At 37.4% G+C, this 25,826-nt stretch overlaps 2 protein-coding genes and 1 long non-coding RNA gene across 7 annotated transcripts; 2 read left to right on the forward strand and 1 right to left on the reverse strand.

Moving 5' to 3' along the window:
* Positions 1-29: 29 nt before the first annotated feature.
* LOC113670606 (Golgi SNAP receptor complex member 1) lies at positions 30-5,099 on the forward strand. The gene is made up of 9 exons (XM_027186769.2): positions 30-127; positions 249-354; positions 431-518; positions 1,127-1,264; positions 1,741-1,802; positions 2,821-2,886; positions 3,112-3,141; positions 3,644-3,726; positions 4,060-5,099. Exons 1-9 carry the CDS (start codon positions 73-75, stop codon positions 4,182-4,184), a joined length of 753 nt encoding a protein of 250 aa, XP_027042570.1. The 5' UTR covers positions 30-72; the 3' UTR covers positions 4,185-5,099.
* A 1,605-nt stretch (positions 5,100-6,704) lies between these two features.
* LOC113670590 (E3 ubiquitin-protein ligase ZNRF3) lies at positions 6,705-25,137 on the reverse strand. 5 transcript variants are annotated; one of them, XM_089189540.1, is made up of 13 exons: positions 22,177-22,341; positions 21,430-21,518; positions 18,487-18,966; positions 13,534-13,659; positions 12,459-12,533; positions 11,148-11,233; positions 10,995-11,049; positions 10,716-10,802; positions 10,074-10,100; positions 9,612-9,806; positions 8,832-8,934; positions 8,021-8,413; positions 6,705-6,972 (listed from the first exon to the last, which is right to left on the reverse strand). In XM_089189540.1, the coding sequence occupies exons 3-13, from the start codon at positions 18,691-18,693 to the stop codon at positions 6,935-6,937; spliced, it is 1,392 nt and encodes a 463-aa protein (XP_089045666.1). In that variant the 5' UTR covers positions 18,694-18,966; positions 21,430-21,518; positions 22,177-22,341; the 3' UTR covers positions 6,705-6,934. The 5 variants fall into 5 exon arrangements, with proteins under 5 accessions (XP_089045666.1, XP_089045668.1, XP_089045667.1 ...); XM_089189542.1 differs by lacking the exons at positions 21,430-21,518; positions 22,177-22,341 and adding an exon at positions 24,906-25,137; XM_089189541.1 differs by lacking the exons at positions 21,430-21,518; positions 22,177-22,341 and adding an exon at positions 23,793-24,372.
* On the forward strand, positions 23,895-25,059 carry LOC113670591 (uncharacterized). Its single transcript, XR_003446173.2, has 2 exons — positions 23,895-24,021; positions 24,370-25,059. It is a non-coding gene; the product is annotated as an uncharacterized LOC113670591 (long non-coding RNA).
* Positions 25,138-25,826: the final 689 nt, after the last annotated feature.

The following is a 25,826-nucleotide window of genomic DNA, read 5'->3' on the forward strand; positions in this document are numbered from 1 at the left end:
AACAGCTTGCACAGCGGCTAACTACAAAAGTGATACGTATCATGTATCCAAGATGCTTAGCGAGTTGTAGTTATGTTCGATGATGCAGAAAACATGGCTTCCTCAATCACTCCAACTAGATGGGAAGGTTTGCGTTTTTCTTTGTAATTCTGGGATGTTTTAATCTTGATGTAGAGCTAATCTATCCTTGGAAAAGTACGACCGTAATTTTTGCATTCTTGTGGTGATATTTTATCTTTTCTTCGCAGAATTGAGGAAGAAAGCGCGACAGCTTGAAAACGAAATAGATTTGAAACTTGTCTCCTTCAGCAAATTAGGAACAAACTACAGTCAGCGTGATGGCTATAAAGAGAGGTAACTGTTATAAAATGGATACAAACAGACTCTAGAGTCTCACAAAATGTCTTATTCACTGTTTTTTCCTTTGTAGTTCGGATACATCGCCGCTTTTAAACAGTTCATCGAGTGAACGACTTTTTGAAACTATGGGACTGGAAATTGAACAACTTTTATCCAAGGTAAGTTTTTCATTTGATTTTGAAATGAGTCAGATGTTGTTATAAATATCAGCTATTGGAGGGTATCCATATGGTCATGAATAATTATAACTTAATGTAAGCTATTACTGAATTTCTAGTTGCTGTGGTGACGTTGCAAGAATTGTCTTCGTTGCAAGGATTGTCTTCGTTAGCGATATCGCAGACAATTCAATATTATATTTTATAGCTTTATATTTTATAGCTTTTTCTAGGTTATGTAATATTAGTTCTCAATATTCCTATTCCATTGGCCAACATCATCCTTTATCCCACAATCGAAACACTGAGAAGTCTAAGAAATTTCCCTTTATGTACAAATAATTTTTTTTCATTTGAAAGAAATACAAATTATTAAAAAATTTTTACTTTTTTTTTTTTTTTTTGAATGGAAATCAACACAATAATTGTAAACTACTTACTTTTATTGTTTAACCTTATCTCGTCCTCTGGCCCTTTGACTCAAAGTGAAAGGGAGAAAATACTGTTTACTAAATGGAAGTGTAGACAAACTCTGCAAGCATGAGAAGTAAAGACAGATTTAATGGATTGTGCGTAGCTTCTAGAAATCTTGATTTGTTTAATTGCAGTTGACAGAAGTCAATGACTCAATGGCTGAATATACTGCTGGCTTCAACTTGGGCCAACCTAATGCCACACAGCTCCACACATTACAGAGACATAGGGATATTCTACAGGGTTACTCACATGAATTTTCAAAAACAAAGGTACTGTACATTATTTGCTTTGAATTGGATTTGACCCTAGACCTTTCTGGATGAGGTCTATAAATCATTCCTGTACTTATTGAAATCTCTCATTTAAGGCAAGTTTCATTTTAGTGTTGGAAGTGATCCAATACTGCTTTGGCTTTTGTGAATTCACACTGTGATAGCTTCAGAAAACTCGTGCTTCTTTCTCAATCAATTAAGTGCAAAACTGAAACCATCTACAACTTGTTTGCCAGCATCTTTTTGCACTTTGGGAAGTTTGCCTTTGTTAACTTAGAATTGTTATTGGTTTTTTTTTACATTTACTTTGTCACTTTTTCTGATTGGCTCAATTGGCTGATTCACTTCGAGACATTCAAGCATTTTAAGTTGTTTTTCATGTTGCAGCTGAGAAGATAAATGCTTCATCTTATTTAGACTCTGAGAAAAATGTAATCTTTCTGAAAATTTCCCTATTAATATTGTTATCCTAGGCTAATATCCAGGCTTTCAGAGACAGAGAAGATTTATTGGGATCTGTACACAGAGATATCAAGTAAGAGCTCATTTACATATGTATCAGGCCTGTGTTACATTATCCTTCTCTGTATGTTAAAGTCCACTTTCATTTCTAAATTGCTAGAGTTTGAAGAATAAGTGATCAAACATGATCATTTGGGTGATGGTAGTTCTTAACCCTTTACCAAACATCAGAATGGATGTTCTCTATACTAACCTGTAAACATTTTGTATGGCACTGACACTGAGGATTTTTTTAACAATGAAGATCTTCTATATTTTGCTATCATATCTTTTATTCTCATGACTGTAATGTTTGAGTTATATGTACAAGTGATATTGCAGGGAAATAGTAGATGCTGGTCACCCTTTTACCTTTAGACCCCTTAGGGTAACTAGCATCTAATTTCTCCTTACAATATAACCCCTGAATCACATATAAGGGTAAAGAGAATAAAGGAAATGATCTTCAACTAAAGAAGCTCTTGATTGTTATATATATTCTCCTTGTGAGCACCTTGAGAAATGTGTGTAAAACAGTATGGAGAATAAGCATACTGATGTCAGTGTGTAAAGGGTTAATGGTTCAAAAATGATTCCTGGATGACTTGGGTCTGAAGTCATCTTTAACATCCTGTGTTTTAACTCTTGTTTGTGGAAACACGTGTCAGTTTGGCAGTAATGTGGCCTCAAAGATGCAATTAGTGTGGTCCAATGGCTTTGTTTGTCTTTGGTAAAGCAAGGCTTTTTTTTTTGATTCGTTGAAAATGTTAATGTTCTAAACTTGTCAATCATTGTCTGTTAGTTGTAATTGACATCTGTTAAGGAGAGTCTGGTGTTAAATAGAAAACCAGCTTTCCAGAGTCAGCTGTTCATAAAAATACTTATTCATGAGCAGGAAACAAGCCTACCAGCCATACTAACCTTTGGGGTGTAACAACTCTCCTACTGTTTGTTAAATTGGCTTTAAATGGATTTTCCTTAACATGTTTGAGAATCACTTCAAATAGTGTTATGCAAATGTTTTATCTATGTTTTTATGCATGTTGTGATAGTGCATACAAGACTGGCATGAACAGAAGAACAGACCTCTACCTAAAAGAAAATGAACATATTAGAAAGTATGTATACTGTTTTTGTGCTGAAGGTTGTTTATGTTTTTGGAGTTAGCAGCATGTTTGCTCCAAGTTTAGGCAGTTAAACTTGCTTCATTATTACAAGTTAGGTTCGACACGTTTTTAAGGAAAAGTTGAGTTAGGTTACGTGTTAAGGAACCTGGAGATTTCCTGTTCTCAACTTTTACCTTCAAAGAGAAAAACTAACTCTTTCTTTGATTTATATTGTAGTTCAGATCGATTGGCAGATGACGTGATAGGGTAAGTTTTGTTTTGACTTCTGTTTGCAATTCTTCTTACAGTTCCAGTATACCCCTTACATAACCTCAAGGCAGTGAATATCCAGAATTTTTTATTTTTATTTTTGAACTATTAAAACTTAACTGCTTTAACCTTTTAACTCCCTAGAGCAACTAGCATCAAATTTGTCCTTACAATATCACCCCAAATCAAACATGAAGGTCGCAATAATAAAGGAAATGATCACCTAGTAAAGCAGCTCTTGATTGTCAAACAAATTCTCCATATCAGCACCTTAGGAAATAAAGGAGAACTGTATGGAGAATATGCATAGCGATGGTTAGGATGTAAAGGATCAATAATTATCTACTATCGAGCAATTTCCAAATAACTTTTCTGCTTTCTTTTGTTTGCTTACGTTTTGTGATACCCCACAAGGATTACAGGGTAGTGATTTGGTTTCTCCTGTGTTGCTAATGTATTAATTTTTCAATCTTACCATTTTTTTTTCTGTGAACTGTAGTGTTGCATTGGCCACCAAAGAAAATCTTCAGAGTCAAAGAGGTGTTCTTCATGGTGTCACCAGCCGATTAAGTGCTGTCACTAGTATCCTTTTTATAATTTAGTTTACATTGGTATTTCTGATATTTTTATCAATGAATGTGATCCTAAGTTGCCTTCCTTTGAAATATAGGCTGGCTTTTGTTTATTGCCATGGACACTACTATGAAATGTCTTGGTTTTTGTATCTTATTTTTTGGTTCAAACAAGTTGAGACCCCCAGAAACATTTGTGAAAAATCTTTTAATTATTATCACTATTATTATGAGTATTATTACTGAAATTATTTATTACTATTATTACTATTGTTATTAGAGGTGCTAACAAGAGATTTCTCAAGTGATGTTTGTACTTTGCTATCCTTAACGTCTTCTTTAGCTCGTTTTCCTGCTCTTAACAGTTTAATTCAGCGTATAAATGTCAGGAAAAGACGAGATTCTATTATACTGGCTAGTGTTATCTCTATATGCATCATTCTGATGCTCATTTATGCCCTTGGATGAATACTTATCAATGCTATGGATTTGATTTTCAATGACCTGAAGCTATGCCTGAGATGAACAGCAATCCCTAAATCGTGGCTGAGTTTGATTAATTTATGGCAACACGAATGATGAAACTTGGATTAGTGGGGTGTGTGATCATCCCAACATATTAGCATCATTGTATGCCTGCGTTCCAACAAGACTTGAAAGAAAGAAAGAAATTTAAATAGCAAGAACCAACAAAGATGAACTTCACAAAAAGGGAAATGAAATCAGGGTATTATTGCCCTTATTATCGTCATCAGCAAGCTACATAAGTAGCACATTTTTCAACTGAGTGTCAAAAGTAATCAGGGATTGCACTGGTTTTGCTTTACTTTGCTCTGTTATTGGTCTAGAAAACTTGAGCCATTCTCTCAACCATCAGATGCACAACAAATTCTGGCGCTTTATTCAGTTTGGTTTTACTTTGAGTTATCATTGGCTCTTAAAGGTGTTTACCTTTCCTCTGATTGGTGGTTGTGATTACTACGGTTTTGGTTTTTAAAAACTCAATTTTAAAGGGTTCTATAGCGTACCATTTGGATGATTGACATAGGACTCACAAATACTGTTTGTGACTTGTTTGGTGTATATGTGAAGATAAGATGATAACAAATATTTGATCATGCTGTTTGTAAGAGGGTATTTGAGTTGGAAGATAACAAAAACTTAACAATTACTTGTAACACAGAGTTAAGTTGTGGAGGCTGTTTGAACTGACAGTATAAATTGTGGCAATCAAAATTATTGTATAATGAATGAAGGGCACTAGGTCAATAAGGCACTCAAATTGTGTACTAGTGGTGTAGAGTGACATGGCATCATAACTTATCAAATCTTCACTCATACAGTAGTTGTAAATAATTCAATAAATAACAGTGAGATATGTGTTGTATTGTTTGTATTGCACTGACTTTCTCTGGCTAGCACTTGTGAAAGTGTGTCACAGTTCTCAATGGGTTGGATAACATGGCCTGTCAACAGTCTCCGTCAAAAAGTTACTTTCAGTCATTTCAATAGATTTACCTAACAGTCTGATATCAAAGTGCTGTGATGTTCCATTAAAGGATATCCCTAGTACTCCATATCTACATGTAATGAAAGTTGCTAAGAATTTGGTGAGGCGAGGTTTGAATGATTTACTCATTACGGAACAACCTCGTTACCTGTATATATGCTATACGTGGAACAAGCCAATGAACATGAATTATTTCCAGGTCATTTGTGTGTTTGGATCAGTCAAGTATCCTTGTGCTAGAGTACAAACAAATGATGTATTTTCAGCTCTCTGTCTATTCACGATTTAAGAATAAACTCTTGTACAAGTGCTCAGTTTGCTTCGAGATCGTGTGGGAAAAATGTAAGATTTTGGTTGACAATTCCTATTGCTTCTGCGAAAGCGTACTCTGAGGCACGAGGTACGGAACGTGGCGCAAATTAAATGCGTCATAAGAAAATGGGGCCTCTTCAGGTACAGAAGCTCTCTCTAGAAAATGAGTTGAGTTATGAAGGCGTAGAGGTGCTTTAAGAATGTTTCTATATTTTTTATTTCTTCTGTATAGTTATTTTTTTTTTAGTCGTCAAAATTAACATTACCTGCAGGTTAAGAATGAATAAGTCGAAGCAAGTTTTTATTATTTTCAAATAACGACGTACCCTGCGAGAAGGCCCTTGTTACGAGTGCTTCAGGACCCGCGTTCCTCCACCGATTTGAGTCGAGTCGGGGAGAGGTTTTCTGGAGTGTAGCTCCTCATTATAAGTTCCAGACCCCTTGCAAACAACGCCGTGGTATTTATTCAAGAGCGACATTCATTAAAAAAAATTACGGTAAATCATTTGTACACTTTATGCAAAACAGAGACAAGTCCCAGTATCTCATCTTGTTGATAAGAGAGAATCATATGTGCGTGGATGGAGGGTCCCCAATAGGTTTTTCGGAATTCGGGACTGGGCTTATTTCAAGGCCGGGATCCGGGCATTTAAGGTAAGAAGGAAGCGAGATTTATGATTGGGATCGGAATTGGCTGGTATAAACCGTCGGGATCACAGGATTAAGATAAGAATTTTATTCGGGATCGCGGGATTAAAGAACCCCATCGGCGACTTTCTGAATGGTGACGTGTACGAGGATAAAAAAAGATTGCCTAGTTGAGCAGTACTTTAAATATCTAGGACACTTTTTCTGTATGAATATGGCGGAGGTATTGAGACAATAACTTTGTTGGGGAATTCAGGAGTAGTCCGTCCACTTTGGCTCCTACCTGAAACCCAACTTCAACCTGTGGTTCCTAGAAGCTGTTCGCATGCGGGCAACGGCTTCGACTGGCCGGCTACTCTAGGTGAGGGTAGCTGACAGATTTGATACCCATTAGTGACTAGGGGCTTTCCACCCTTTGCCTCTAACGTAAGATAGACGCTTCAAGAGAGAGTGTTGGTTTCATTATCGTGCCATGATTGTAACTTTGGTCAAGCTGAAGAAAAAAAGATGCACAAGGATTTAAGGCAAAGTATATCTTTATTTCCATACAAGCAATTCGGTTTTGTCAATGTTCAATCTATTAAATAAGCTCGATCAGGAAAAAAAAACTCCGAAAATAGATTTATAGTCCAAGAGTACTCTCTGTATATTTACAAATAAGTGTTTCGCAAATAAATTTTCTTTTTTTCTGTTTCAGGCACAGCCAACCTTGTCCTCATTTCACCGCTGGTATCATTCGTGTAGTGCGTCAAACTATGTCTTCTTGTGACACATCTAACATGTCGGCTGGGGATAAAAGTAGATATGAAAAAAGTGTGTTAAATGTGGAACAGACATTTTAGGAAATCATGATCAAACAGGTAACATCTACACGACAGGACTTTGTTAGAGTATAAGTAATCCATTCCCCGACACACGTATCAAGAAATGGCCCATTGTTCCGGGTCAACTTTTCCATTAAGCATCAAACAAAGTCCTGAGTAATTGGTAGTCCTAAGAGACTTTGGCCAAAGGGAGGCGGAAAAGCTAGTAACTGATCGAAAAAAAATCATCGGAGTGACAATTTTGCTGCACTGGGGAGTGGGTAGTGTAAATATGCACTAGTGAAATCAATCTCCATCGGTGTACCCAAGGGTAGACTTGACCCTCGTCTACTGCATCGAGCCAAGGGTTCGCAAATTCAAAAATAATTAAATTTATCTGTATTGCAGTGACTCATTTAAACCACCTCTCTCTATACGTAAGTCAAGTCGCCTGGTAAAAAGTCAACGTACAAATATATTTTTTGTTCTTACTACTGGTGTCAAATACAATCGAAAGTGACGGTTTTCTGTGGAGAGCCTCGAGGCGATCAAAGACCTTGTTTCTGGCGGACAGCTGTTTTCAAACGAGGCGCTCATCATTATGGCCTCTTGTTTTTTTTTTCAGTCCTTTTCTGCAAGTTTTACGCAAGATTTACAGTGCACGTTCCAAATTGGCAAATATATTACCTGATTGTTTCTGACTCATCCGACGTACCAAGCTGAGAGAAAAGGCCTGTAAGACCGTAACTTATCACTTTGATTGTTTGACCCAAATCCATAAAAAAAACTTAAAAGCATGAAAGCGAAAACAACGAAATGGATTTTCCAGTGATGAAGGGCTAAGCCCAACCTGTAAGGAACTTTGATTTTAAACGTTAACTCTTTCTTTTTTTTCACGTTAACTGAACGCTAATCGACTGAATGGTGTTTGAAACATCATTTGTCTGGGATGAAAATAATAACTTTGTGGAACTGAGTTATAAACGCCAGCGTCTTCAGTAAGATGATCGCAAAATAAGACAAAAACTAACCTGTAATTGGGGCCACTACCACGACTTGATGTGTATAAGTTTTTCTCTCTTCATATGGTGACATATAACCTTGCGAGCTCGAACTTCTTAGAGACAGTGACGAAGAGTGATTTTCACAGTTCACTTTCAGTTCTTGTAAAGGAATATTATCACTATTTAAATGTTCTTGCGAAGAAGATAAGCTCACTACAGTTGATGACGGAATATTACTTTCCTCGTTATTGGTGGAGTAAGAGAGATTTTGCGTTGAGCTGTGTGTTTCAGTTTCGGGAATGTATTGCGCAATACTTGTCATAGAAGAACGTATGCTATCTGAGCTAGAAAGACATCTCCCGCAACGTCTTGCAAACCAATGACGTGCTCTTCTTGGTTTATTTGATGTCCCTTCCCTCTCTGGCGAGAAGAAGCATCAGTATTAGTGTTTTATTTCATATTTTTAAAACATATTGTAGAAAGGGAGCAGACAAAAACAAACCTTAGAACCATTTCATTGTCATTTGGAAAATTACTCCTATTTGAGTAGATACGGGACTTTAAATTTTTTTAGCAGTTATCAAGGACTTCGGGGCAACAGTTTGGCCCTGCCCAAAACTTCCGCCATATTTTGAAACTAGTTACCTTCAGTAAAACAATGATGCGCATTGGATTAGAATTATCCAATGAGGAAGTAGCTTTCTTTACCATAAAATTCAAAGATAGCGATCAACACGGCACGCTTTCTGTCCAGAAAATATAGGTAAGGATAAAACCCTTAATTAGTTTTTACCTTCCAGTTACGGGGACGAAGTTGATAAAATAAGTTCCTCCTTACCTACTATATTAAGCATGCACAAGGGGCATGTATAATTCGATAATAACCATGGATCAACACAATCTTTGTGGAACTCATGTCGGCAAGGAACGATTCTAACGTCCTGGAAAAGATATGGGAGAAAGTTAAAATGGGAATAACGTTTATTTTATAAATTTCTAGGTAATGAATGGACAGTTGTAGTGATTAAGGAACCAAAGGGAATTCACGATGTTATTAAATGTCTTTTTTTTAGTAAAATTTTCGGCAAGACTTCCGTACAACCCCGTACTTAATTATGCCTACAGTTCTCGGATCAAAGAAACAATGGCGAAAGCTATACCATGCCTTTGGGACTACGGCTTTGTTTAAGGATAGAATGGGCTCATACAGAAATCTTTCCAAAGCTTCCAGAAGTAAGCCACAATAATACTGTATTTACCGTTGAATATTATGGGACATGCTTGCTAAGTAAAGAGGATTCTATTAGACAGCTCAGGAAATTTTCGAAATGAGTAGTGGTTTCTCTTACCTACCATAATTCATCTTTTAACTTAACTGTTTTTGAAATTGAGATTAAAATCATCTTGTCATTAAATGTGCCACGGTGGAATTGGTAGAAAGGTTTTCCCTTACAAGTTGCAAATGTATTGTGGTTCCATCTCATTGAGGGTTAAATAGAAAAACCAAGGTTATTTTCTTTCATGGGGATTGCCTATGTGTGCTACAGACTCAGACAATTCCAGGAACAGACTTGTTTTACTGTGATCAACCCAGCTGGTAAAAAAAGGAAGCAATTACCTGGCCTTCTTTAAATTTTTCTAAACATATGACACACTTGGAGTTACGTCCTTCAGAGTGTACTGATAGTGTGCTCTCAGTGTCACTTGTGTTGCCATTTTCTTCTCTTGTGCTCAACGAATCTGAAGAACCACTATGATATTTTCTAGTTTCCATTCTTGATAAAGCATGCAGTGCCATTCTTGTTAGAGAGGACTGTGTTTCAGACAGAAAAAAAACAAATACTTGATGAGAGGAGAGATCTGGATTATTTAATAAGTATGGCTGAACAAGGCAGAAGTATAGAAGTATAGAAAGATATGGTCATTGTTCTCTGTGGCTATGTGATTACCAACTGTTTACTCAGTGCTCCTATTCAGCCAATCAAATGTAATAAAAACGTGTTACTGACTTGATAACAGATACATTCATTCTCTGACAGTAAAATAAAATGGAAAGGACTTTAAAATCTATGGTGCCTACCTCTTTTTGTTTTTGTCTCCATTTGATCTAAAAAATAAAGAAAAAAATTTTAAAGAAGTGATTTGGTACAAGAATTACATGACAGCATCAGTTAGGGATAATTTACATTCAGAAATATTACAATCCACATAAAATTTGGACTTCTCTTCAAAAATAATTTTTTTGGAAGTAACAATTACAGAATATTGACAGAGAGGGGGAATTTTACAGGGAAGTATTCAGTAAGAGCATAGTATATTGATACATAGAGTACAGACTACAAAACCATGACTAGCTTGTTGCCAACGAACTAGCATTCTGCTTTGTTGGCATGGTATATGCTCAACTGATAACTCTCTGCAAGGAGGAATATGTTTTTGGCAAAGGAACATAGACAACTTTACATTTTGTTCTTTTGCTAAGGAGTAAAAATTTATGGATCAGAATTTTTGATGACTAAATTGTCAATTCAGTGATTGAAACAAAAATGTGAAATCTCAATTGGCATCTTGGGGGGGGGGGGGAGGAGGGGGGGAAATATAAACCCTAGAGTAGCTCAGCTATTGCAGAGAGATGGTTGCTGTCAAAAGGTGATTATCTTTCTAGAAGTTCAGTGGTATTTGTTAGTTATTTTCACAACAGATAGTAAAAATCTAGTCTTACCTTTAACAGTAAGATGAAGCATACAATGGAAACCAAAATGAAAAATGTCATAAAAATAACCATGTCAAAGTATTCATTTGATGCTCTCTGAAAAGCAATAGTAAAAGATATCAACTTATGAACAATAAGTTACTAAGTGGTACATTTTGTGATTTTCAGAAATGAGAGCCCATCAACAATTGTAACTATAAAATTTGTGCAATTTCCTGTACACTTATCTGAGATTTATTATAAATGAAAGTGAGTTCAATAGTGAATTTAATTATTAACAACTCCTACCTGAGGTGTGTATCCAGCAGCGCTATATTGAATTCTTGCTCTGGGTACTCGTTGACTGTTATGAAAACAATAAAACAAACATTTCAGGTAAACAACTATAAACTTAAGAGACCTCATTCATATTAAGTTCAATATGAAGAAAGGGGTTCTTACTTTTTCACTATATTCATTAACTTCTTGGCATCTTTTCCATCAATGAGCACCACAGGTCGATCAACCTTGTCCTCTGCAGCATTCAACTAATTCAAAGAATCAAATAACATGGTTAATAATTAAAACTATATTTTAAACTGATTCTAATTAACTAAAGGGTTAAGAAGATATCACAGGCAAATTATCTAATCCCTAAAGATGGTTAAAAACCTATGGTTCATAATTAGCCTTCAACACACTAAAACCAACATCTATATTCTCCATAATGTTCTCTATACATTTTCTGAGGTGCTGACAAGGAGAATTTGTTTCACAATCAAGAACTACTTTAGTTGGTGATCATTTCCTCTAATCTCATGATGTTAATGTTTGATTTGTGACTAATATTGTATGGAGAAACTAGATGCTGGTCACTCTTGGGGGTTAAAATGTTAAGTGTGTCTTAAGATGTATTCTAGTCACTTTGGATGTAGATTATGGGATGTCTCCACTATTAAGACTAGCTTTACCTACATGAAGTGGCTTCACCGTGAAAAAAGGGATGATGATTTATTTTAGCCATATTGTATTGCTGAGAATAAAAACAACATCCAGATTCTTCTATTTCTAAATCAACATTTTTAAAAACATGATTATAACACTTATGTTTCCTACTGATATGAATCTCTAAGAGCTGATTGTTTTTATGTTGAGGGAGGGACTATGCCAAGTTTTTTAAAAACAGGATGAATAAAATGCAGATATTGAAAAATATCACTGTTATAAAATGATTAAAGATAGTAATGTCCTAAAACGCAACTATAACATGTTAGGACAAAGTAACAAAGTCTGGTCAACGCATATGGAACACAGATTAATGAAGTTGGATGAGAGGACTTTGATACTATCTACTAGATAAGATGAACTTTCTGAGGTGTCTTTTTACAAATGAAGGCAATCATTTTTTCAACTCACTGGATGTAATCATAAAATGTATGATTTGTGTGACTTTTTTTAGACTGATTCACATTACAGACCGAAAAGCAATTATGACGACTAATTTACTTGCTAGAAAACAAATCTGTCTGGAAACTGGAGCTAATCCCATCTTTAATTACTCAGCAAGGCTGGGTGTATCACAAGGTTAACAACTTGAACAGCTGTTGATGTATTTTTTTGTCCATGGAGTTTGCCCTCTTTGCTGTCTAAGCAAGATGTTTGTTTTGATATTTTTTGCTTTAGATAAGAGACTATTGATCCTGAGGTCTTTATTGTTAAGGGGAAAATGGTTTATAGATTATTGTAGAGGAAGGATATCATTTGTGTCCATACCTCTTTGGCTGCCTCTGGATGGTCTGTAATGTCAAAAATTATGGCTGTTGCTCCTCGTTGTAAAGCTCTCTTGACCTAAAAAGCAAATAATTCAGACACTTAAGTAAGCAATTAAAAAATAAATTGTGTGCACTTTGGTAAGGTAGTCTCTACATTTTATTTCAAATCATTAAATGTACTTTGTTCCCATGAAAAACCCCACAGGCAGCTTATTAAATTAGTACTTCCTTCATTTTTGTTACTTAAGGTATATTTGTGCAACGTTCTGGACCTGACTTGTAATTGTTTACCTAGTACAGCCCAAATATAAACCTTCTTTTTCAAAGTCTTACAACAGGAAAACAACTTAAGCGAGTAATATTAGTGGGAGGAGCAAGGAATGTTTTCAACTAGACACATTTACACTTCATATTGTTTTGGGTACACATATGGTTTACATAATCCTGTAATTTGTCCATGATGTTTTTGCCATTAACTAGGATAATAGTCTTCCTGCAGGAAATGTGATACTGAAGAAGAACTATCATGCCCACACCCACATTTTCAGGGCAAGAGTAGAAAAAACTTGGATTTGCAAACATTTTCAGACACACCCTTAATTACATTTTTATCTTCCAGTTGTAAGGACTAATTTGGAATTGATTGCACTCTTTGTGCAGCTTAGGAAAACATGGCTGTTTATCCAAAGAGTGATTAGGGTAAATAAATGACTCAGCTAGTGCAATTAAAAATAAGTTATTCATGAGATTTTGAAGGTGTTTCCATACAACGTTACCACATGGGATTGGAATGCAAGGTGTTCCAGTCTATCTATTTCAAAGAAGAACTGTAACAATGTGGTCCTAAACAATGTCAGGCTCTTACAAGATTTAATGGTAGTTTGATGGGTTTTGTCTCAGAAATCTGGGGAGGGGGAAACTTTTTTTTTGGAAATAAAGTTAAAGAGGTTGCCTCAGGAAAAAAGTTAACTGCCTGTTCCATCCAAGTTCAGATAAATCTGAGGCATGGTTGGGAATCAAAAGACCTTGTCAAAACTTGTGATGGATTGATTGAGGATATGGCGAAAGAGAATTACCTTTTCAAGTAGAGTAAAGCAAGGTTTGTTAAGATCATCTGGCGGCATGAGTTTGACCACACCAACCCAACCATATTCATATAAATCGCCATCATCTGATGTATTGCACAACCCAAGTGGGTGAATCTGTTGGATAAGAATAATGGAACAAAAATGTTTTAAATTTCATTGCTAGCCATATGTAATGTTAAAGTTATGTTGGAAAATGAGAAGATTAGTTTGTTACTTGTGATGGAAATGTCATATTCAAATTTTATTCACTTCATGCATCAGTGAGATTTTGTTGTGTTAAAAGTTTGATCTGTACTTGTGAAGGCCCACACCATTTTCAACAAAGTGTAAAAGCACAGAAATTGTCTTCTTTATTCACTTTTTAAATCATCAATATGTATAAGGTTAATGGATTTCCTGATCTGTGCTAAAAAAAAATTAAGAGTTTTCTCCAAAATTTTGATGCTTAACATGATGTCTTAAAAAGCACAAAATGAACAGTTTTTTAAAAAATCATTCCAAAAAGAACTCATCAAAAAGTAAGATGTTTCTATTCATTTCATGTCAAAAAGCACTGAATGAAATATGTAATTCAATGATACCCCTTTATTGCAAATAAATATTGCCTCACAATACAGATTGTCTCGTTGAGGAAACTCTCTGAATTAAATTTTTTCCCTCTGAATTGAAAAATAACAGAAAACTTCCTGGAATATTGCAAAGATTGGTACCAAAATTATTAAATATCTCTTTTTTTTGCTTTTTTCAATTAAACTTGTTTTTATAATGTTGATTTTCCCCAAAATTCTCAACGGGACACAGTATTTGCAAATAATCATTTTCTAGTTTGCTCTAAGTCTCAGTTTTTATTTCTGTCTTGAAACTGAATAAATGTTTACGGTGCTAGAAACAAAAGGTTTTCGCAAGCTCTCGTTAAATGAAAAACCACTGTTATTAAAAGAACGAAATTCCAATTAACTGAGGCTTGTTTTACCGCAAAACTAATTTGCTGTCTCAAAAGGCAAAGAATTGAAAAACCGTGTTAAAGTTTTAATCAAGGCCGAAACTTCATCAAAAAGGGGTTGATCGGAAACTTTCATTTTCAATTTAAGCGTAAACATCCTTACCACCTCACACATAAGTACCGCAAAGTTGTAAAGGTCCACAGTTATCAATGGGCGAACCGAATTTAGAAGAGGTTTTCAAATTAAATTTTTTTCGATAGGTATGATGCCGCAGAGACCTTCGCATTTTTAATTATCTGTTCAAAAGTTTTTAACCTAGAAACAATGGAGCAGAGGACAAGCTGAGAGCGAAACTCGTAGACAACAATAATTTTGAGGGAAGAAAAAACGAGAATCATATGAATGACAATCGCAATAAATCAAGGTCCTCGGTTACACAAACATATCAGAAACAATGTTTACACAACACGCTATAAGAACTTAATAAAGATTTTAACGGAGAGAACAAAAAAAAAAACAAGCCGCTCTCTCAAAACGGCTCAAATTACAAAACACCAAAGGACGAGCCTAATCAAAATTTGCGTTCTCGACGTGGATTTTATTTCAATCAGTGGAAACTAAAAAACCGCAGGTTTAATTACAAACTCAGTGGGGCGAATCAGCCGCTTCGCACTTTCGTTCAATTCTAAGGTCAATTTTAATTTGGTCAGGAGGGGCCACAAATGTTCCGAAGTTGAAGCCAGACAATTGCTCGTCCGCTGGGAGTAATTGAACTGCAAAAGTGGCTATTACGAATTACGGCATTTTTTTTTAAGTTTCCCAAAGAAACGTGGTGACTGGTGTTACATTTTCGCCCTGCCGGCAGATCGCAAGTGGTTATTTCACGGGTACTTGAACAAAATCCTTTCTTGAAAGATTGTTTTCAAAATAAAGCCCCTGCGAGTAATTATATCGATATCCCTGCAATTATTTGAAGAGGTCTTTCTCTAAATGTATACCAAGCATTTCAATCTTTCTAAGAATTTTAGCAAGGCTCCCAGTCCAGCTGTGATGCTCGGCGATGAAAAATCTTAAATTTCCTTCCCTGGAAGCGAAGAAAAACAACTTTTTAATAACTTCTCTTCAGACAAAAGGCCTTGCATGATACGCGTTGTTGTTCGCGGTGCTGATAAGCAGTGTTATTGTTTTTGATGCTATCATGACATCACTCGAAGTGATTGCGTTAATCTTCTTAGAGGACAACGTCGCGATACCGAAATCGTGATTGCTGACGAGTCTTTTCAAAGTGCTCTGGAAAAGCCATTAGTGTAATTAGCCTGGGCAATCAGTCCCGCTTCCCCACAAAGTTTGGTCTGGAGATAAAGCTTAAGAAAAAAGATGTTTCTGGCTTGCCGAAGTAATGGACATTTGTACGCGGAAATGATTTGTGGCGACGCGATTATCGCAGCCACAGAGAGAGCGGTTCCGAAGCGGACATAGTACAGGGGCGATTTAGCGTTGTTTTAAATAGAGCGGAACGCGACAGTGCCGCTATAATTTGTTGGTCACATTACTTCACAAAGCCACGTGTTTTATCGCTTAAAACATTCTCTGACTTGACTGAAGGCGAAACCGAAAAAAACAAAGCCATAAAGATATAAAGAAATTTCTCTTCAAAATGACATCTCTTTGGAGCTGAAAGTGAAAAAGAGAAAGAGGAAAAAAGAGCCGACTCGTTTTTCATTAAAAAGAGATGACCAAAAGAGTTATACTTAATAAGTTTTGTTCGATAAACAATAATAATGAATTCACAATAACAAAGGGTTATTATGAAAATGTGATTTCCCTGGACTCTTGCAAATCTAAATTTTGGCCCGCAGTACATCGTTCGAATGACAGTCACACGGAGAGATACTTTCGTACTAACGCTTAATTGACGTCAGTTTTATTAAAGCGATAAGCCACAAACTCGTGTGCGTCTGAGAAGCGAAATACATCATTTACCGCATCGAGTTCGATTTTCTTTTAGCGCGTGTTCGACTCGATGCTCAACCAATTCTAGAATGGAAAATAAAAAGGTCATCAAACTCTGACGGGCTTCCTATAGAAACACCGCCTCAACAATAGCGATATAAACGCTAAATGATTGTATTGTCCAAGATTTAATTCAAGGTCTTCTTGCTCCTTTAATTATCTTGAGCTAGCGGCAATAACAGCTTTGTGTAAGGCCTGAATTGTAATTGTAAGCATTGTGCTTGCAGGCCCTCGGTGAATAAACACAGAGCGGACCTAACTTATTATATTCTTGGTGTGACGGAGGGAAGTCGCAGTTACTCGATGCCGCTTTCGTTTGCTTTAATGACGTGAAGGCCACATTTTCTGTCACGTTTTTGCTCTTTGTGGTTTAGCGTAAAGCCCCCCTTTTGTTCCACGAGCATATAACAAAATCTAATCATCACTTGGTGAAGATGCGGAATGCGCCTTACAGTAAAACTCCACAAAGCGCTGAGAGAAATTTCTACAGCGATAGTTTGGGTGAACGATCGTGTCCGTAGATTCCTTCAATTTTATGTTTCAGGGAAATGAAATAGCGGCAGCGTTTCTAAGCATCCGATAATTCCAAAGATTGATTTCCTCTATAAACATTAGTAAAAGACCAGTAATCCCTGGAGTTGTCTGTTGTGTAAGCAAGGAGACTTTATCTCAATCGAGCACACGATTCTTTGGATATCCCAGATCGTATCTGTCAACTCGGAATAGTCATAAACTCGAACTAAACACGATAATAAATGTGCTCTAGACCGAGGCCGACTTTAAACACACGCGGGTCAAGTGCTTCGATAGGCTTTGGTCGTAATATCACAAAGCTATAAGTACAGACGGTATATCGATTTGAGATTAAAACGGACTCGTGTGAATGAAAAGAATCTCGCTGCTGTTATTAGCTAACCCACTTATTGTTGAAGGAATTAGATGATGAGGTGCTTGTGCGACCGCGAGTGTTTTGGAAACGGCAAAGGAAGTCAATCAAGGTGAAAATTACTGCCATTCCTTAGTGTTGTCTCTTGAATCAAGCGCGCTCTTGAGCTCGAAAGGCTCCGTATTTCCGGCATGCAAATAAACGCTGTTTCTGACAAATCTTACCGAGAGTACACACACCAGTGACCTATCGACCCCTTCCTTTAGAAACACTGGCGTGTTTAAGAGGAATACTTAAAGCTGTTCAATCTCAGCAAACGATACACTACAGCCTGAATAAATCCCCGAGCGCATATACGCCAACCCAAAACATTCCGCCGCTTGTATGACGGAAACCAACACAATCCGATTTGAAAACTAAAAGGTAATTGATTGCAGGCCGTTGCGAAGGACAGTCACGTCCACAACGCAAGACTCCTGCGCGTAGATTCTCGTGTTTTTTATTAATATAAAAACAATAGATTACAGAGCCTTTAACTCGTGAGATACTAAAGAAGATATTCGCAAAGGCGCTAATAGAATTTCGCATGGGAACGGCGGCGCGCTCGCATCATGGATGAAACCACGAGTAAACTATTTGTCGCCAAGTGAAATGAACATTAATCGAGCTAACAGACATCGCATTTCAACAAAAGCCAGTATTAAGTCCGATCGCAGACAAAAAACGGCTCGCTCTCGTGACAGCACTTGAGGGTAATTATAATTATGGCAAGACCAATGCCGAGTCTTTGAATGAAAGTGATCGTTGTATTCATTAAATCGAACCAACAACAAGTGAAGCGTCGCACTCCAAATGTCATGCATGCGGGGTTTTTTTGACCGGCACAAAGTAAACAAATCGAAATTACTCGCTCGAAGTCCAGGCAATATCACACGCAAAAAAATCTCTTGAACGGCGCGCGATTAAATCGAAGCGAAGTGAGATAAAGGAAACCACAGGAAGAGCCTGATCGCGGTAGAAATTCGTTCGAATTCGATCGGTGTTTCGCGAAGATCTGTGCGGAGTAATTCAGTAGTAAAACGCAAGAGAAACACTCACCTGAAGTATATCGCCTTCAGCGCTTGTAGCAGCTCCAGCGTGTGAAAACGTGCCCTCGAGTTCATATGTGTGTGTCGTGTAATCTCCTCCGGACGAGTGTTCGTAGATCACAACTTCCACAAGAGCTTTCTCAAGTGCGAGTGTGACAGTCGGCCACGCGTGAAAGAACACCATCAGCCACCAAGCGATCGGCGTAGAAATTTTCATCGCTAGTCCAGGCTAAAATCCTAAAAACTCCAGTTAAATTCAAGCGAAATCAGCGCGGATGTCCCTTGAACATTGTCGCGAACGACACGGCTGCTTAGCAAGTTATTAAACTGTTTCCCGACCGCAGGACCTCTAAAGGAGGTGATTCCTTTGGGGGTAGCTGTTGTTTATGAGCACAGTTGAATATTACTCGTGTGCTTTTTGTTATTGTTCTTTACGCGCCGGTCCGAACTGACCGCCACAGAGACCGCCCCTGTCTATCAATCATTTAATCTGTCAAAAAATAATTAAAAAATCATTAATGGTCTGGCCTGGTGGATTAACTTAACTTTTCCCAGAAAACAAAGTGTCTCTGACGCCCTCATTCGGCTGGCTAAGCTAAATTGGCTGAGCAAATGTGTCCATTAGTTGCAGCTCAGCTCTACGTCGATCTACTGGCTCACTTAACCAGTTGAAAGCGAGCCGCTGTTGAACAAAGGGGCCGAGCGCGAAATATTAAAACCTGCCGAGGCGGAGCTAGGAAAGCTCTCATTTATCAGCCCTCTTTGTGCGTTTTTTATTGCAATGCTAATTAAATAATCCGAAAAAAACGACGAGTTCGTTCTTGAAAACGCACCGACCGGCACAGAATCTCTTCGTTCAGCCGTGTCATTGTGCAGTTCAATTCTGCGGTATTTCGCTTTTGTTTTGGGTCGTTCATTAGGCCAAGAAAGTTATTAAAATATCAATATTTCTTTTAAGCGGATTTTGTGCGTTTTGCAAAATTTCGATTCTAATAAACTCCAGTGGAAAATTATGTTTTCATTTTTTTTGTATTTCTAAAAACACAGCTACATGAATGCTACCAAAAGAAAGCGTTTATTTTTTTTAACCCGTTTTACAAATTGACACAGTATTTCTTTCGTCCAGCCTCTCATGTAGTTTATATGGGCAAGCAGTGACTCATATATATATATATATATATATATATATATATATATATATATATATATAAATATATATGTATATATCAGTATGCACATACATTTATAAATGTATTTTTTTCCCTTAACAATTTATCCATAGAGACGTTTTAATATTTTATGCTTCAATGTCCTTTTCGTCGCACCGCTCCAATAATGCTTTGGAAATATAATTGAACTGAGCCGCATGCTGTTGAATAGCCTCTGCTAATTGAAACTTTGTTTCACCGCAATAGGTCTAATAACGCGAGGCAACTAAGGTTATTGCCAACGAAATTAGCTGGCCCCGGACAGAGCTGATCTGAAATTTTAAGACTTTGGTATCCCAGAGTGTTCTTGTGAGGATTTGATTTGCACATGACTATGTTGCGTGTGTAAAGGAGAAAAGAGAAATCCTGAAGAAAAGAAAAAGAGAAATAAACTTGGTGAAATAAAATGCTACTGCAAATCGTGGAAGAAATGACGTCGGCGATGGGCAATTCTCTAAATTTTAATACGACCAATTTGTTGCCTCGTGACTCCAACCAGGAGCTCTTAATCGCCCCATTTGCAGCGCAACATGAGGCAAATTAACCATATGAGATGGCTTTTACGAGCCAGGATTCTGAGTGTCTCCCCCGTCCTTGTGCGAAATGTTTTCAGATTGAGCAAACTTTCTCATCCCACGCTCCTCGAGCTTAAAAGGGATTGCGATGTTCATCTTTTGATTAAATACTGTAATTGGGCTCACTTGACTCAGGAAATTGTGTCCTAAGCAGAGGGCGGTTTGTGAAAATTGTGTTCAGAAAAAAACGAAATTGGGGACAACGGAGAGTGTGAAACAGCTCAAATAAACAATTTGTTTTTGAAAAAGTCCATTTAAACTAAGAAACTGAAAGTGTGCTCATATGGTGTGTTGGACTATGACGGATACAAATGTGATCATTTGGCTGCATGAGAAAGTCGCAAATACTATTTTTTTTTTCATTAAAAGGGTTTCAAGTGTACCGTGTTAGTGAGTGACTCACAGCACTTGCGCCAGCCAGTCTTGACGTGCAATTTAATTTCCCAGCGCTCCGCCAAAGAATTGGAAAGTGGAAGTAAATCGAGAGTGATGCATTAAGCTGTACGAAAAAGCTATGTCATAAATTTTAAAATTTATTAATTATTGTGCGGAAAAAGCGCCGCGGTGTCTCGCCTTCTTCGAGCTTTGCATTTTATCTAATAACGTTCTGTCCATTCGTGTTAGATCTTCGAAATTGAGCGATTTTGTTTAACAAATTAGTTTGGCAGCTTGAGTGAGCAAATGGCAAAGAGTTTTTTTCTTAATCTAAATAACTCGTTGGAGAAAGCTGGTAGTGGCTTATGGAGCCGAAGAAAACTACTGCTTTCTTATTATAAGCTTTATTGGGATTTTATCGCCACAAAAACCGGCTTAAAGCTGCTTGTTCTTTTGGTGATGTTTTTTTTCCTTCGCCGACGCAATGAAATGAAATGGAAAGCAACAGAAACCTTAGTGTGCGCGAAATTAATCATTATCAAATAGTGTGTTATCGAATCGATGCACTTCACAAAGGGTACCGATATTTACTCGTTTTTGCCTTTCTTCCGATGGATTAAAATAGCAAAAAAATTAATGAAATGTTAGGAAAAATTTCAGACTTCAATGATGCCTAATTGCGAGGTTTTTCTGGCACTCGGCTAAAATTAAGAAGTTAGTTTTCCGAAAATTTTAGGGTTGAAATATTGTCGGCATGCTTATAGAATCCTTACTAAGATTAGTCACTAATTTTACCATAAATTTTTTGATGTGGCGTTCGTTTCCCAAGTGCTTCCTTTCGGCAGAACTCTCTTGGTCCAGGGCCGCTTGATTGTCTTCCTTCGCTAAACAAACAGTGCAAAGTTTCTCAAGAAATTGTCTGTTTTGAATGCATTTTGCGGTTTCAAGCTACATGATGTCAACTTTTCGCCAGGCTGCGCGCACGAAACTTATGTTAAACTGAAATATCTTTTGTTCGGTGTTCTTGCTTGTTATTTTTAAAATGGGTGGTAAAAACTATTCAGTGGAGCCTATGAAATTTTAATGACCTTGGTTATCTTATGAATGGCGTTTTACTTTTGTAAAAGAGAAGCAATTTTCTCCAACCCGAAGCGGGCTGTTTTAATAAGCGCTCGCTTTGTGCTGTGTTTCATTTATCTTGCCGGTTCCCCTTAGCCAGACTGATGCTTTTCTACTCTCGCACGATGTTCTTTAGAATTCTTTGAGACATTTTCACACTTTAAGTACCCGTAAGCTTTCTGAGGATACTCGACGATACAACAGCGCTTAACGACTCTTTGAGATGTTGTTTCATCTAAGCCATAACTAAGTGATCGCTGTGTTGTTGCTTTAGTAAAAATGATGAAAACAGAAAGCCCATCACTTAGGAAAAGAAAACAAAGACGTAAGGTTTTTCTTGTGATTAAGCGAACTCATAATTTTCGCACAAATTGGTAACATTTTGTTGACGTAAACCTTTAGATGTATTGTGTTATAACTCACGCTTTTTGTCCTTCTCCCGCTATTTGAATCTCAGATCTCAGATATTTCTTTTTCATACTTTTTGATATTTGTTTACCGTCAGCACTTAGCGTAAATTTTCCACTGATCACGGTTTCTTTTGAAACACTATCCTCAAATGTGACGAATCCGTTTTTCGCAGCACCTATTTCCTAAGTCAATGTTTTGATACGGGTGTAAGGAAATTAGAAGTTGGCCTTTATTGGGCATCGTACGAACAAAACAACCCCAATTTTGTTCACCACCAGTACTTAGACATGTACGACCAGTGTCACCTCATTTAACGATTGGTTGTATTTAACTCGGTTCAAAGCGCACGTAATATAGTTCAATTTAGCCATTTTATTTTACTAATTTCTAAACTGCTATCACTTTATTTTTCACGCTTTTACTAGTTTTAAAACTGTGAACGAGAGCGGCAAAAACTTGTCCGATCATACATTACAAGCTATTAAGTTTAGCTAGGGACTCGACCATTCATCTCTGAGTCAAGACTTAAATATTGAAACTTGGTCTAAAATTCAGGTGTTACACCTGGTCTTTTCCACCTCGCCCCGTGGCACCAGCTTAAAAGACGTTTGACACAATCCATCAATCCTTGATGGCTAATTGAAGGATTAATAAAAGGAAAACGTCAATGTGTTGCTTTTACGCCGCACAGTGATCTGAACTCAGAGGAAAACATGCCCGTTGTCCATAGTTCTTTGGTTATCTAGATATTTCGCTTTAAGAATTTTAGTTTCATATTGAATGTTAAGAGAAGCTGAACTTATTCCTTGCCAAAAACGGCACGAACGTGACTCTGCATTCTGAGGTTAATTTCGGAGGGCGTAGCTGAACAATATAGCACAACCGCAACCACAACATAAACTTCCGCAATGTGGTGCGGAAAGGAAGCACTTGAACACGTATCAGAAGTTTCGTGACCCGGTGTACATTATTAGGGCTCTGTATGAAAGAAAAAATATTTTCCCTAATACCTTATTGCGGTTAAAAATGTCTGAGTGTCTCACGTTATCTTCGCGGAAACGAGGATCGGAAGCCGGAGAAAGTTGCATCGCGGAATCGGAAAACTAACAGAAGTCTAGGAAACTACTGTCTCGGAAAAGGAATGCTCCTTACCACGATACCGTTAAGTAAGAAAGAGAAGAAACACTTTTGTTGAAAAAGAAAATATATACATTTCTAAAACTACGTCTAATACTTATAATCCTTTTTCTTTGAGTATCAGAACAGGAGAGCAACTTTAATTTTGTGCAAAAAAAATGTTTCGCTTTGTCACACGGGTCTCGTGTGAATTCCCAATTACATTTCCAACAGTCAATGAGTATTCGCCAATTAGCGGCGCAACGACTAATGTTTCACAAACTTTAGACCATTTAATATATATTCTATTCAAACGTCAGCTGTAGTTGCGTATGAAATGTCATATCGACAATAACTATTTTTCCTTGATTACTTTCTGCGAGGCATGGATCCTTAGCATTAAGTGAGATGGTGAAAGTTATGACAGAGAAGAGAGAGCTAGCCTTATTTGGCGAATATGTGACAAAAGGAGACTGTGTAACTCAAAAAAAGGCCTTCCTTCTTTTGGTTACCTTGTGCGTCAGGTGTTAATCTCTCCTTTACTGCCTGGTTCCCAGATGTCTCTTTGTTCTCCGCCTTGAGCTCGTCTCTAGTCCCTCGCGTGTCCTGCCCGATTATCGAGTCGCTCACCAGAGTTTTTGCGAAGCTACTTAGAAGAAGATGTGCGTTTTGTATTTGTGTTTGGTGTCAATTCCTAATGAGGGCCGCACATAGTCCAAACGAGACATTTTGAAAGCAGCCGTGAGTAATTAACAGTGTTGTCACCCGTTTTTCTGTTACATAATGAAGATATTCAGCCGATATTTTGTGGAAAGATTTTCACTAATTTATAGTTTAAATGTTAAAAATTTACGGTTTACAGCTCAGTAGGTGAAAATGTGCCAACAGAACACCTTTTTTCCTAGATAGGATTTAAGAACTATAGACCGGGACAACTGCTGTAAAATTCCACAATCATCAATCGTTTGTAAATTAGCATAGAAATATCATATTGCGCCGTGTTTCGGAGCCAAGGACATCTATTCAGTCTATTTAGTTCAGTCTTCGCCGGTGACCAAGGGAAACTAAGCCTACCTCTTGTTCCTCTAGACTTCTCTGATACGTTTGACAGCATTCTACTTAGATGTCTGCTCTATAAGCTTGATAGATCTGGTATCGTTGGCTCTCTTCTTAGTGAAATGGAACTTCTTAACTGACTGGTTTGCAACGAGTCGTTTTGCGGGGCTATTATTCGTCATGGTTACGGGTGAATTCACAGAATGATCTTAAACGTGGCAGTTTAAGTTGAGTTCGGAACAATGTGAAACTCTGCGAATAACCGATGAGCGAGATAAGTCAGTGGAGAGCAGAACGGTTGCTACAAATGGTGAAGCACTAAAGAACTTAAAACGAAACGAACTGGATCCATCCACAAGGACAAGTTGCGATTGAGAATGTTTCTCTGTAACTGCTGCAAACATTCTTCTTCTGTAAAAACTGCCCGCGATTTACTAACCTGACAGCGGGCAATCCGTCAGGCCCGCAACACCAAACATGGTCCTAAATCGCTTTAAGAGATTTCACAATGTATTCTAATTTTACGATATTTTTTCTTATCCGTAGAAATGTACAATACCAGATCTTACACAATTCGTGGAGATCCTTTCAGTTTGTAGTTGTTTCCTCTTCGGGAGTTATTTCATACAGGGCCCACTCTAAAACTCCTCTTTCAGGCGTTCTTTGCATCATTTCTCTAAAGTTCGCCGGCTAGGCGTTATGAATAAAATCTCTGTTAATGAATGTATGTATTTGGGTACGTATAGTTTGCACTTTCCCTTTGGACTCCTTTAAACGCATACATTTAACCGGTGCTTATCCAGTGATTATATCGCAGTCTTTATTTTTTATAGATAAACATCTTCCATAGACTCATCTCGGCGAATTTCATATTTTCCGTCGTTGATATTTGTCATTTTATTCCCCAATTTTAATGGGTTGATTATAGGCAAGGCAGAATAAAAGCTTTTAGCTGATAACAGCCAGCGGCACGGAAGGCGCAAACTTTGAGGCGCCTTTGCGCGCAACGCGAACATTAAGAAATGAAAGTAAACTGTGGTAGTAATTAATAGATAAGACAATTGGCAAAGACAGTACAAATACAAGCCGCACTTTTCCCGTCAGTAGGTCTGCGACTGAGAAAGACCGCCACGGGGTCCTAAGAGATGACTTTACATTGCCCACGCTCTAATTTGTCTGAACGTGAGCCGGTAAACTGGGACAAGTGCACGAATTTGAGGCTAGTAGAAATTTCTCTACTGCTGTTTTTACGAGTTCCCTTCTCAGAACTAAAACGCTTTCCCAGTTAGGATATAATGAAAAAGAGGAAAAGCCACTTTCATCAAGTCAACCAGTATATCCAAGTCAAGAGAAAACTTCCCATGCTTTCTTATCGGTTTACCACCAAGCCTCGTTTTGATGTACTCGACCCAATCTCTCTGCCCGTGTCTACTCATGTGGAACGTAGACCACTGCTTTCTATTTTAACAGTAGCGTAGGTCCTGCTTTAA

Source organism: Pocillopora damicornis, chromosome 12, assembly GCF_964200805.1.
Source record: "Pocillopora damicornis chromosome 12, jaPocDami1.2, whole genome shotgun sequence".
NCBI lineage: Eukaryota > Metazoa > Cnidaria > Anthozoa > Scleractinia > Pocilloporidae > Pocillopora > Pocillopora damicornis.